We start from the raw sequence: 14,126 nt of genomic DNA, 5'->3' as shown, positions 1-14,126 counted from the left end.
AGATAGATGGATAATTAGACAGATACACTGATCCCTCTTTTCCCCGCCCCTCGCCATCATGCAGAAGTTTCTCAGGAAGAGGAAGTTCTCGCTCTTCGTTGCATTTTACTCGGCCACGCTCCTCCAGGACGTCGACGACGCCATCCAGTTTGAAGTCAGCATCGGCAACTACGGCAACAAGTTCGACTACACCTGCCTTCCTCTGGCCTCCACTACTCAGTTTAGCAGGGCAGTGTTTGACGGTGAGTCAGAGGTCAAAGGTCAGGCTGGAACCGGTGTGACATTCAGAAGGATAATATTCAAAATATAACTTTATGTACTAATATAAGAAAATTTAAACATTTTCAAGATCCCGACGTGTCAAAAAATGGTTGCCACTACAGACACGTACTAAAGCCTGTGGTGATGCACTTGGCACCCCAGTGTAGTTGGCGTACGTTAACAGTTTTTGCCATCCAGACGAGTGTAGTCAACTTCTCATTTGAAACTTTGTTTTCCTCAGTTTTCACTTGCTGGCTAGGTATAGCCATGAAAAACATCAATGCTAAACATATTACACTTACCCCGTGTGTATAAATATGACGCCTTTGCAATCTTCCATATGAGACAGATTAAGATGCCAATACACACCTTATGTTTATCTGTGAGATACCAACAACTCAGAGTATTTGACACTCAGGGAACTAAAAAGGACTGAAATCTTGAGCTGTTGGGTAGTTTATGTCTGCTGTACACCTAAATGTGTGTGCAGAAAAGCAAGAGAAATGTTCAAATGTAACAAAGTGGTACACTTGAGCAGTAAATGAGTGAAAATAATAATAACAATTACGCATAAATAAATGATATACAGCATATGTAGTGAACAAAGAACTATGTTTCAGGTAGTATGTATTAGTTCTCAAATCATAAAGTCAAATATAGTTTACAGAGGATGATTGGTGTTCAATGATCAGTATCAGATTTCGATGGATCTGCAGTTCAGATGATTAAAAATGTGTATTTTTATAACGCAGATAAATTTCATGCAGATTGTGATTTAAAAACTATGATTTAATTGTTTTTACAGCACTGTCTCTATTCTTGCTGCCTATGTAAATGTGTGTGTGTGCATATGTTTCAGGTTGCCACTATTACTACCTCCCATGGGGAAATGTTAAGCCGGTGGTTGTTCTCTCTTCTGAGTGGGAGGACATCAAGCCAAGGATCGAGGCTCTCAACATGTTGCTGGCCATCACAGACAGGCTGGTGTGTGCCCGAATGTGTCTTCATCTGTACTTGTTACAACTAAATCGAGTTGAAGATTTAAATACTTTATTTTTTATGCAAATATTTAAACATGAAAATAATAGTTGTTTTATGTTATTTTTATCTAAAATTACATTAAAAAAAATCAGTGTTAATAATTTAACTCAAAGCTCCCTGGAGTCGGTTGTTAAATTTATATGCTGAGCTTTAACTGAGTGAACGGGTTTGTCTGTCCAGGAGGCGAACCTGCAGAGGGTGCAGCTGGCAGTAAAGGCTGGCGGTGATCTGGAGGAGGTGGAGCTCAGAGTGGTGGAGTTGTTGGACCAGCTTATCAGTGACTGCAGGTAAACTCAGTGTTATTTAAACTTATTGTGATCCACTTATTCCCAAGTGTTCATATGTGCTTCATTGCAGGGAGGGAAATCCAGGGAAGTTTTTATTTGTTAATGTGTCATTAAGACTTTGCTGGAAAAAATAGTTAAATTCCTTTAACGACAGATTTTTGCTGGTTAAATTATAGAGTAATTAAAATGATCTCTATCCAGGGAACTGACTCAGTTTAAGTGAGTTCATGTAGCTGCATCAGCCTCAATACATAATATTGAGCTAAGCAGCAATCATCTCTGGAGCATTAAAAGTACATTAATTGTTTTTAGTGACAATAATCTTTGTTCTTTGTTTTAAAAAAAGATATTTATCAACCAGCACGTGCTGCACTCATCATTAGCCCCGTGACTTCTCACTGGTGAACTCTTCATTTTCTGCCATGTTTGCTTCCCGTCTTTTTTGCTCTCTTTTCCCAGTGATGAGCTGCCCTCACTCGATCAGTGGCAGTGTGCAACGCCTCTGGATCGCTCGCTGAGGCACGTTCGTACCCTCCACCTGCAGCAGATCTCCGCGGCGGCGCTGGCTCTCAAACACGGCCCGGAGACTGAGCTCTCCACGATGCTGGAGCAGGCTGAGGACTGGGCCAACAGGCTGAGGACCATGACTGAAGAGGTGCGTTTAAATAAACTGCTACAGTTTGAGTCAGAAGCTCTTGATATCTGGTGGGTGAAAGTGAGCACAGGAAATAAAAATAAATAAATTGAGTCATTTTTAAGCAAACGTCATATAAGTTTTCCCTTTTCTTGGTCTTCCTATAATGAATTCAAGTATTAATTTTAAATGTTATTCAAGGTGATGAGCTTTGAAAAAAAACAAGCTGACCAACCATTTCCTCTCTGAAAGTTTATCTGGCCTAGAGATGGATGCATAGACACATTCCATAAACTATTATTCATTTAAATTATCCTTTAATGAGAAAACTCGTTACCACTAATTTCTCTCTCTCTTCCTTTACGTCAATCTTCCAGCCCCAGAACAGCCTTCCAGACATCGTGATATGGATGCTGCAGGGTGACCGCAGGGTAGCGTACCACCGCATCCCAGCACACACCGTCATCTTCTCCCAGCAGCACTGTGGGAAACACTGCGGTCAGCTGCAGACTGTCTTTCTTAAGGTGCACACTCACAGTCGAGTAACATCAGAGGACATTACACCTCTTACGTTAATCAGCTTCTTGACACAAAGTGTGACTCACCGTTTGTATGTGTTTACTGTGCAGTGTCCACAGGGCAGTGGAGGAGAAGCCAAACTTCCCGGTCAGTTGAGGGTTAAAGTTTGGTTTGGATTGGCTGCTGATGTCAAACACTTCAATGAATATGCTGAAGGAAAACTGTCTGTCTTTGCCGAGGCGGTAAGAAGTCGACAGAACTAGAATGAAGTCTCAAAAAGAAGTCTTTAAATATTAGCAATGATCCCAGCCTGCCTCTTTCTCTCTGTCTGTAGTATGAGAACCAGACACGGCTCGCCCTGGTGGGCAGCTGGGGAACTACAGGTTTAACCTACCCCAAGTATAGCGACATCACCGGGAGAGTTAAATTGCCCAAAGAGAGTTTCAAACCCTCGCCCGGCTGGTCCTGGGCTGGAGACTGGTACATCAGCCCCGAGAGGACGTGAGTCTGTTCCTTTAACCTTTCGCACTCTCATTATTCTGTGATTAACAGTTTCAAACTCTGGGCTTTGTTGTGTGCTGAAGCTGTTGGAAAGAACATGGGAATTTTGTGGCTTTAACTGATTTTTTTTAGAGGCACATTTTTAGGTTTAATTTATCCACTAAGATTAACATATTTGCTCCAGATATCAACAAATGGACAGGCTGGAACCCATCAGTCAGTTTTATACATTAAGATGGAGACACTTATACATGTTAGGAAATATATATATTTACAACACTTATGGATTTAGTCTGTGGATTTACTTATTTTCACAGGTGCAGCCCTGAACTTTTCTAGACATTATAATATATAAACGGACTGAACCAGACTATTTCCTGGTGTATGCTACACGTGTGAAAGGAAAGCTATGGCAAATATCTTGATGTGATTCTTTCCAAAATTTTCAGAGGCTCTCTTGTGAAATTTATATAATTATCTTGAATCGAAGCAGGGTCAAAAGTGTTCATACGGACTCAAATATACGTACAGTTGCCTAAATCTTTGATTAAGTGGCGCTAAAGGTTCTGGCTGAAGGTCTTAACCTGACAACTTCAAGGTCTATTAAATCACGGTTGGTGATTGAGTGGCAACTGGTAGTTTCTCTTGTCAGCATAGAAAGGATTTGTTTGACAGCACTTACTGGATTGACTGATACTTGAAACGATAAGAAAGTCCGAGCAACTCGGATCAAATAAGGAGAACTCTAGATTCCACAAGTTTGGAAGGTCTGTTTCCATTTCTTAACAGCTATAGATTAATAGACTGTCATTTCAAACAATTCAACACAAGTTAATCAGATGTATAATGACTTTGCTAAGGTCTGGAAGAAGACCCTAACTGTCACAATCAGATGAAAGGAAATTTGTTAGGATGTTTGGGAACAACCCAGAAACGACCAAGGCTCAAGCCTGCCATGAACTGAAAACTTCTGAAACACCAGCATCTCTGTCCACAGTGAAGTGAACTTTAAAATCAACACTTTCAAGCTCAACCTGAAATTTGCAGCTGCCCACATGGACAAGCTTAAATACCTCAAGGAGAAAGGTTTTATGATGAGACGAGACAAAAATTGAGCTATTTGGCCACAATGATAAGAGGGATATTGGAGGATTAGAACATTGCATCAGTTGTCAAGCATGGTGGTGGTGCATCATGCTCTGTGGCTGTTTTGCTTCCAGCGGTACTGCTACATTGCACAAAGTGGGTGGAATAATGAAGGGAGAGGACTACCTCCAAATTCTTCAACTTCACCTCAAATCAACAGTTTGTTGGTTGAAACGTGAACACAGTTGGGTGTTCCAACAAACCAGTGATCACAAACATGCTTCAAAGCTGCGTCTGGAATGGATGAAGCAATCTCATGTTAAGCTTCTGGAATTGCCGTCCCCATAGCCTGACCTCAACCCTATTGAATATTTTTGGAGTTAGCTTAAAAGTTGGGTCCATGTCAGGAAAGCAACCAGTTTAAATGAACTCTACAGTTACTGCCAAGAAAAGTATCCAAATATTCAACCAGAATTGTGCCAGAAGCTTGTTGACGGCTAACAAAAACATCTGGTTGTGCTAATGAACATTTAACTAAATATTAGAGTGTGTGGGGGGTAAATCTGTATACTTTTGACCATGTGTAGATTAGAGAAATCCAAAATTAGAAGTCCAAAATTACCCCAACATTCATGCCTCCGATGATGGATGTAAGCTTCTGACCACAACTGTAGTTGTTTAGCAGTGAGTTAAATGTGGCAAATGAAAATATTTAAACATGAAGGTCATTTGTAAATGAATGTGTATGTATCTGTTGCTTTGTGCTGTTAATACTTCAGACTCCTGTTTGATGTGGATGCCGGTCACATGACCTTCACAGAGGAAGTGTTTGAAAACCAGATGAGGCTACCAGGTGGCCAGTGGATCGGCATGCAGGAAGGATACACGGATGTGGTATGTATAAGTGCTTATGTAACATATTTTGGCTTCAGTCATCGCAGTAAATCTAAGCAAGTGTGTCTTTGTCAGAACGGGGAGAAAGCGGTGCCAAAGGACGAGATTGAGTGTCCACCAGGTTGGGTATGGGAGGAGGTGGAGTGGAGTGAGGATCTCAACAGGGCTGTGGATGATCAAGGTACACACAGGCACACAATAATACCACTTTCAACAATAGAGAGTAAATTAAAACTAATAAGTCCTTTTCTGTGTGTTCAGGCTGGGAGTACGGCATCACCATTCCCCCAGACCGGCGTCCCAAGTCGTGGGTGCCGGCAGAGAAGATGTACCACACCAACCGACGAAGACGATGGATACGGATGAGGCGACGAGACCAGCAGAAGATGGATGCTCTGAGAAAGGTAGCAGAAGAGAAGGAAATGAGTTTGAACAAAATATACTTCATTCACTGTTTTTCCTGACATATTAAATATCGGCGCTTCAACAAAGCCAAAAGCAGGACAAATGAGTCTGCAATGAACAAAGCGGTGACACTTTATAACAAGGGCATGATAAATACAGTTTCAATGTGTGTATTTGCATAACTTCGGGTGTTTTCAGGAAAAGAGATGCAAAATATACTGTAAGCAGTTTTAAGTTCAGCGTAATTTTATGGTAACTTTGCAACAAACCCAACACAATTTCTCCGTCTGACATCAGAAATAAACTGCCCATCGGAGCGTGGGCTGTATTATGTTGATGTACATGATGATGTTCTATTATTCACTCTGAGTCGTGGGCCATATTCTGAAGCATTACCAGCTAATTTTGAGGTGTTGCATGAATGATTGTCAAATAATCCCATAAATAATACATATTGGTCTCTGGAATTCTTATTTCCTATTTCTTCATGCTGCATATTGTAAATTCCTCAAGTGTTTTTTTTTCTTGTTTTCTAGGAAGAAATTAAGAAGAAATTATGTTCTTTACTTTTCTCACTCTGGGATTATGATACATTCTGTAACACAGAAGATATCCTACTTTACATCCCATTCTTTTTAGGTCACGGATCCGTGTATCCCCATCATGTCTGCCCATCCTAAGAAATCCGGTGATGTGAAGAAGGCAACCATGATAATAGTCAGAGGAACATTAAAGTCTTAAAGTTTCCATCAGTTTGATGGCTTATTTTATTCCACACACTGTATGTTTTATTTTATTTTATTTTTTTTGTTTATCTTTTGAGAAGATATCTTTGACCAAAATATCATGTCAGTGAGGATTTGCTGGCCTGATTTGATGTATAAAGAAAGGAGCTGATGAAGACAAGTGAAAAAATGATGTTAGTCAAAAATGTGGATTAATAGTTTTTCCTAAATTGAATTTTAAAATAAAAATGTAATTACAAAATTAAGTCATGAACAGCTGAAGTTCCCCATAGTAACCACTAGATGGTGGCCAAGCTCCACAAATGAATTTAGGAAAGTTTGCTTTGAGCGTCTCTTCTGCCCTCATGTTTTTATTTTTGGGGAAAAGCTGATTTAAGTTTATGTTCGTGTTCACAGCAGCGTCCAGACGAGGCGGAGAGGGAGGGCTGGGAGTACGCCTCGCTTTTTGGCTGGAGGTTCCACCTCAAGCCCAGGAAGACGGACAGCTTCAGGAGGCGCAGGTGGAGGCGCCGCATGGAGCCGCTGGAGAAGACAGGACCGGCAGCCATCTTTGCCCTTGAGTGTTCTCTGGTGAGGAAGTGCCCCAAATTATGTAGACACCTAAACAATATATAACCCAGGTGTTTTGATTTCACATGTTCAAAACTGCTAATCCTCCTCTGAAAAGTCCTACCCTGAATTTTTGATGGCTGCCTGCAGGCATGTGTTGTTTACCACCACAGGAACTATCAGCTGATTTTTGGATGGTCTCACCTGTAGGAATTCTTTCAGGATTTTTCTCATAGGAAAAATGAAGTGTCTGGACTAAGTTCTCCTGAAAACATTTGATTGGTTAAACTCTTTAAGGTCAACCACATAGTGCCATTTTTAAGAAACAAAGACAACGTCACACAGACCAAATGAAGAACAGTAGAAACAGACTGATGAGGCGCAGGCTGAGACCTGAAGTGAGCTAGAAAGAAAAAACAAAGTGGCTATCACCCAGACCTGGAGAGCCAATACAGAATGAGAACTCAACAGGGTCAGAAACAGAAAAAAAAGGTAAATACTCGCATAAGACTGGAAATCCAGGGGTCAAACCTCCAGTCTCCTGATTAGCACATGACCTGCTCTACCTCCTGCTGCAAAATCAAATTCATCCAGTCCAAATTCTGGGTAATTTATCCCTTAATTGGCCTGGCTTTGTGCTTTATCACTGGTATTTGGCGACATACTTGAAGATGGGCTTAAGTGGACAAAATCATCAAAAATGGTACAGATAAAATAAAATAAAGTGATTTGACCTGTCATTATTTGTGCAGTAAAAGTAACACAGTCTTTTATTTTGAAGGCCACACAGAAAGAAAGTGCTTGTAAAAGGTTTTGTTTCTGTTCTGCTCCTCTCCTCCGACCCTTCCTCCACAGAGCAGTATAGAGGACAAGAATGAAGACAAGTCAGTTACGACCACGTTTGGAGTCAACAGGCCTACCATTTCCTGTTTCTTTGAGCGTAAGGCAGCTTCCTTTTTCCTCCCTTTCTTTCCCGTCCCTGTTTTTGTGTGTATAATGATGTGTGTACATATCTGTGTCTGTGTGTGCATTTGTATATATGCAGGTGGCACTCGATACCATCTGCGGTGCTATCTGTATCAAGCCAGAGACCTGCTGCCCATGGACAAAGACAGCTTCTCAGGTACTGAAGACAATGTTGGAACTGCTGCATCATCTGGCAGCCAAAGTTGACCCCAAATCATTTTTTACAGCAGTTTTGATGATTTTATTTTGTTAGACACCTTTAATGTTGTTTTCCCCCTTTATTCCAATCCAGACGCCAAATTACCGTATATTCAGTGTTTATTACATAAGATGGATTTTCTTCCGTCCCTCCAGAAAGAAATTAGGGTTGTGGTGATTATCGGAGTGTTATGTTTACATATACAGGACAAAAGTTAAAGGCAGTAAAAGTGATGGTGCTTTTAAAAACATACAAAGTGCAAAATTATCCCAAACTGCATTATCTGTAGGATGCCTTCATCTTTCTGTGTCTTAGAAATAGATTTTTCCTGACTCTGGGTGCATAAACACACAAAGACAGAACATGGCCTGCAGCTGCAAATATAACTACAACATGAAGCAAAACCTGGAACAATGAAACTCCACCTGTGAATAGGATCGAAAGATCAAAACACAAGGATAGTTACAACAATGCACAACTAAAGAAAAAAAAAAATTTAATTGTGTCCAAGGCCATGACAGGCTCATTGTTGAGGGAGGGTGGATTGTTTCCACTCACTTGCTACTTCATATCAAGTAGCAGCCTGTTTCTGCCACTAAAAAAGACAAAACAACAAGTATCCATAACTCGAAATTTCGAGTTATTTTCTCGAAATTTCGAGATCCTTTTTTTCTTTTTTCTTTTTTTTTGTGGCGGAAACGAGCTTCCATACTAAGAGAGAGAATAATAAACTTGCATTTAACATGTCTCTGCTGCCCCCATGTGGCCGAAAACATATGTTCATAAGTTAAAACATCACTATTGACAAGTGTCTTTTCACGCTTTGTCATTGCTAACAATCCTTTGACTTTTCAAATAAATAAATAAAGTCTTTAAATGCACCGCAGCAGGCGAACCTTACGGGACATGAAGAAAAAGAAGCTTTGATATGAAGCACCGAGTTGTGTATGTGCAGCTGGTGTTACTGCACTGCAGAGGGAAGCAGCGCAGAAAACAGGCGCACAGAATGAGAGAGCAAAGCACACGCACAAAACAACATGTTTTTCTTCCATTCAGAGAGGTCACGGTAACTGCGACTGCTGCGAGCCTGTGTTAATCAGAAACCCACCGCAGACTCACATGTAAAAACAGAGCTCTCAGAGAACAGACGAATGGATGGACGGACAGATGGAGGGGGAGAGCGATGATAGATGGGAGGTTGGTTAAAGACAGGGTTAGAGAGAAAGAAGCTCAGAGAGCATCCTGGCCACAGACTGACATGATGAATCGCTATCACTCTCATTCACTCGGTCTCCTTAGCACGCACACACACACACACACACACACAATGTAATGGATGAGAAGAGTTGATGGATGGGCTTCACTTGTGCGTTAATCTGGTGTAACATGGCGTCTGGGCATCCATGATTAAAGACGCTGAGGTCTTTCTTGTTTTCTTTTTCCTTCTGTCTGTTGTCTTTTTCTCTGATTGCCTTTCATCTTTTGTCTGTGTTTCTTTCTGCTTTTCCTGCACATCTGTCTTTTTAAGCTTCTCTTTATAGTTCCCCGTTTGCCCTTTGCCGTCTGCCTCTGTTTGTTTGCTTCTTTCAACCTGCTGAAGCAATGATCTTACCAGAACAAGAAACTGCTTGCTGACGAAGCAACTAGTGGAGCAATCAGCTGATGAAGTGTTTCTTCTCTTTACATGTTTGGTTTACTTCCTGCTTTGATTTAAGCTTTGTGCTCACAAAAGCCACAAAGAGGCGAGACTATTTTCTCCTAATAGTTTAACTTCTTGAGGTTAAAAAAAGCCCCGACGATCCCTTAAACTGCAGTTCCTCAAATGACCACTTGAAGCTGTATTCAAACTAGAGTCCATTCCCATGTTCTCATGTTAAAATGACGTAACTCTTTCCCCCGTAGAGACAATATTTGATGACTTTGGAATTTAAGAACTTGTTTGATTAGATTCTTGGTAGCCCAAGTAGGCTGTACAGGCCTCACTAACGTCTAATACACCCAGGTACTTTATAGAAAGTGCTATGCACTGTGCTCACCACTATTTCTATCAAGCTGGCTGTACTTTGTTATTTTTTGCGGTCATTCATGGGCATACTGTACGCAGAAGATTGAGACAAAAGTTAAACATTGCAGGTTTAACTGCCGCGAAGCTCTTTAGTATTTTATTCTGACAGAGTGTCTTTTGTAAGGATCTATGTTCCCTCAAAAAGCAGAAATAAAGTCATGAAGAATGCTTGTGTGGCTTGATTCCACTGATTCCCCTTCTTGGATTTTTTTCATCATTCTTCCTTTAAACTGTATCTAATCTTGGATCAAAATCTCCACATTTAGAGACAATGCTCTTTTCCTCCTGTCCTCTCCTCCCTCCTTTTCTCTTTCTTTCCATCCTCCCTCCTCTCCTCTTTCTCTTTTCCCAGTCTTCGTTTGCTTATGTCCCTCTGTGGCTCCCACCAGGGTCCTGACTACTGCCGCTTCCCCTCTACACAAACATAAACACACACACTCTCACTAAAAACACACAAGCACAGACTTACATAACCCCCCGGGGCTGTTTGTATTGTGGTTTTTATGAGCTAATGGGACGTTGGAAATGGACGGTAATTGAATGGGTCACCATGGGTGGTGTGTCTGTACACTGTGTGCGAGTGTGTGTGTGTGTCTTAGATATAGGGTTAATTGAGGGCTGGTGGGAAAATGCATCTTAACTTCTGTTTACTCCAATGCTAACGGCTCCACAGAGACTCTTTACCCGGCCTGAAACAACAAACTACTCAGTCTGTGTAACTGTACGTAGGCTACATGTGTTTAATTCAGTGTGTGTGTGTGTGTGTGTGTGTGTGTTTAACATGGAGGAGAGCCGTTTTAACCTGGAATAACAAACTTCCCAGAGCGGCGTTCCCAGCCCTCTGTCTCCAGCTTGGCATTCCCAAGCTGCTGATGTCACTGTGCAGGACGCCAGGACAGTTTGGACATAATCGTGCATAAGTTTGTACTGCTATACTTGCGAGGACCGTCTTTAAAAACTCACTCAGCATCTTCAATAATAACCTTGCTCTCTGCTTTGCAAATTAGGGCGGCAAAAGCTCGTAAGCAGCTTCCAAAACCTTCGCCCAGAAGATGTTGCAACCATTTAATTTTCCTTTTGTTTTCTTTTTTTTTGGGAGTGACCAAAATGAGACCCAGTGTGAAAAACAGAAACTACCCTTTCTGCTTATACATGTTTGGTCTCTCTGAGAAGTTGCATTATATTTCATTCTTTCTAATTTGCAAGTGACAAATCTTCTCATTAATGCATCACTAAGGGCCAGCTTCTTGAAACTCTTCAGTATCCATCAAGCTAGATGTAATAGTTCACCCATCTCCTAAACCCCACTAGTACGACCTCTGTAGACGATGCAGGGTCTGGAGATGACTCTGTTTCACTGGGCCTGTGGGTTGGATACAATTCACTGGGACTCCTTTAAGGCTCTGGATGTTGAGGGGCTGCCCTGGTTGACACTCCTCTGCAGCATTGGTGAAGTTCTGGGTAGGCCTGTCTGGATTAGCAGATTATAGTGGTGGTGGTGGTAACTTTTTAAAGGAAAAGGACCTGAGCTTATGTTCCAACTCCAGGAGGATAATACTCCTTATCCTCCCTGTGAAGGTCCACAGTGGGAGGAAATGGCTGGAAGAGGGCGCTATGGGCTTCCCTTCTAAAATGGGTATTCTCTTGGACCCAGATAAGTGGATGGATGGAACTGTCATGCAAAAAATCCTTTTAATAATCCAGTCTAATACATCAATAACATTATATCTTCCATGGGTAAAGGAAACCCTATAGGTTGAGTAAACAAATATTGAGCCATTAAAAAATAAATGACCTCACTCTGCCAAACGTCCAGACCTTGAGTCATATGTACTCTCACCAAGTTTAAACTAGCGAAAAGAAAGGCTCACAGTGTTTTTCTCTCCAGACCCCTACGCGATCGTATCCTTCCTCCACCAATCCCAGAAGACGGTGACGGTGCGAAACACTCTCAATCCCACCTGGGACCAGACGCTCATCTTCTATGAAGTGGAGATTTTTGGCGACTCCGAGGTCACGATGGCCAGCCCCCCCAATATTATAGTGGAACTCTACGATCAGGACACATACGTGAGTGTTTAAATCTCATGAAAGCTATTTAGAGGTCTTTGAACATCTGTTTGTCTTCCTATATTGCTAAAACATGGATGTAACATGTATGTCTATGTTGTGTTTTCATTCTTCAGGGAGCTGATGAGTTCATGGGTCGCTGCGTGTGCCAGCCCTCACTGACTCGGTCGCCACGCCTGGCCTGGTTCCCAATTCGCAGAGGGGACAAGAACGCTGGCGAGCTGCTGGCTGCCTTTGAGCTTATACGCAGAGAAAAGGTCAGAGGTCAACTTGACACTTTCACCTACTGGTCTTTTTCCTTCTTGTCATATTCAAAGTTTTTAAAAAGGCATGTGGTTCTGATATGGATGCTTTAGTCTTTGAGGACGAGTCTTGATTTCACTGTTATTCCAACAGCCGTCACTTCACCATATTCCAGGTCAAGAGGTACGTTTATCTCCATTTTTTCCCATTCCTTCTTGAATTTTTGTCTTTTCCATTTAACTTTGAAATATAACTCATGTCGTATCACCTACAGGGAGATTTCCTGACTTCCACCCACATCTTAGATGAGGTAAAACCACACCAAGTATTGTACCGTTTTTCTCTAAATTTAAATGTTTGACAGTAAACATGACTGATATGAGACTATCACACAGTCTAGGAGAGTCAAAGAGTAAATATTCATAAAAAAATTTAAATAACTTTTTTTTCCCCCCATTTTTGATTTTTGTTAGGAAAAGTCTCAAAGTAAGCAAACTGGCTAAATCAGAATAATTTATTATGAAGTCCTTTCTTCAGTTTTTCTTTCTGCTGCTTTCTTCATAAACTGTATGTAAAAGATAGAAGGGGACACAGTGATGTTCTATTTTGAAGCCACAACTTTAACATTTTTTGTAATTCCCTGATCGAGGATCGGATCAAACGTAACTTGTCAGTCACAAAGTTACTACACCATGAACAATACGGTGCTTTATGACCTATTTTACTGTAATTGGGAGCCATAATTGACAAAAGCATCTTGAAACTGGAGATCATAAAATAAGCAAGTGACATCAAAGGCAAATAAAAATTAACGCTAATTTCTGCAGTTCCTCCAGTAGCCAGATTCATGGCACTTCTGCATTTGTCTTCACTTCAGCTTTATGCGTCTTGTATGCAGTATACAGCCTGTCTTCCAGTCGTATCAAAAACACCCCACATGTTGCAGTATATTTGTGCAGTTACAGCTCTTTTCATTTATCTTTTGTGCTGAATTATTTTCTTTTTTCTTCATTCTGGCTTCTTCAGCTGATGTTTCCAGGATTCCTCTCTGAAAACCTGCAGCAATGGGTACAATATAGAAACACAAAGTCAAATCCATCCATGGTCATCCCATTTGATGTCTCTGTCCATTTACTGCATACGCTAATAATTTTATCTCACGTGCATGTTAAAAGCCATCCCCTTTTTCTAAAACTTGAAATGTTTATTTACTTATTTTTGATCAGCAGTAATCTAACACTGTGTGGTTTTTACACGTGGTTTGTTGTATGTTGTATGCAGATGTGTATGGAAGTCCAAAGACAGCATGCATGCAGACTTTAAATCATTTTTACCTTTTTTATAGGAGCTTAAGAAAGTTTCACTTTCAGAAGATTCCAGATTAAATTTTATCATTAGTGAGTACAGTTAATAATTTTGTGTCACAGAAAGAAAGAGAACATTATATCATAATCAGATAATGTTTCTGTTACTATAATTACACCTTTTTAGGAAAACATACTCAAGCTCAGAAGGAGAAATGCTTACCGATGTTGTCTTTGGTCTTCTACAGATTCTTGTAGGTGCAAAAATATTTTTGCCTCTTATGCATTTTAATCGCATCTTAATTTTACATATATTTGGATTATGTGGTTTATAAATTTACAATGTAGGAAATTTA

The 14,126-nt window shown here is 40.8% G+C and overlaps 1 protein-coding gene across 5 annotated transcripts in view; it reads left to right on the top strand.

Annotated features, from left to right (window-relative positions):
* The window catches only part of dysf (dysferlin, limb girdle muscular dystrophy 2B (autosomal recessive)), a 103,158-nt gene that overhangs the window by 29,795 nt on the left and 59,237 nt on the right, over positions 1 to 14,126 (top strand). For all 5 annotated transcript variants that reach the window (XM_085263571.1, XM_085263572.1, XM_085263570.1 and 2 more), the window contains 18 exons: positions 65 to 242; positions 1,121 to 1,245; positions 1,483 to 1,589; positions 2,049 to 2,244; positions 2,601 to 2,747; positions 2,853 to 2,984; positions 3,077 to 3,243; positions 5,109 to 5,223; positions 5,299 to 5,404; positions 5,485 to 5,627; positions 6,771 to 6,944; positions 7,779 to 7,863; positions 7,969 to 8,046; positions 12,042 to 12,223; positions 12,340 to 12,480; positions 12,620 to 12,649; positions 12,741 to 12,776; positions 13,493 to 13,534. In XM_085263571.1, coding sequence (XP_085119697.1) covers positions 65 to 242; positions 1,121 to 1,245; positions 1,483 to 1,589; positions 2,049 to 2,244; positions 2,601 to 2,747; positions 2,853 to 2,984; positions 3,077 to 3,243; positions 5,109 to 5,223; positions 5,299 to 5,404; positions 5,485 to 5,627; positions 6,771 to 6,944; positions 7,779 to 7,863; positions 7,969 to 8,046; positions 12,042 to 12,223; positions 12,340 to 12,480; positions 12,620 to 12,649; positions 12,741 to 12,776; positions 13,493 to 13,534 — 2,184 coding nt within the window. The remainder of the gene's footprint in view (positions 1 to 64; positions 243 to 1,120; positions 1,246 to 1,482; positions 1,590 to 2,048; positions 2,245 to 2,600; positions 2,748 to 2,852; positions 2,985 to 3,076; positions 3,244 to 5,108; positions 5,224 to 5,298; positions 5,405 to 5,484; positions 5,628 to 6,770; positions 6,945 to 7,778; positions 7,864 to 7,968; positions 8,047 to 12,041; positions 12,224 to 12,339; positions 12,481 to 12,619; positions 12,650 to 12,740; positions 12,777 to 13,492; positions 13,535 to 14,126) is intronic.

This window comes from Mchenga conophoros, linkage group LG3 (genome assembly GCF_057382185.1).
Source record: "Mchenga conophoros isolate Kocher_MC1m ecotype Shallow Benthic linkage group LG3, M_conophoros_male_GT1.1, whole genome shotgun sequence".
Classification (NCBI taxonomy): domain Eukaryota; kingdom Metazoa; phylum Chordata; class Actinopteri; order Cichliformes; family Cichlidae; genus Mchenga; species Mchenga conophoros.
Note: the sequence above shows the minus strand (reverse complement) of the source record. Positions and strands in the feature narration are given on the sequence as shown.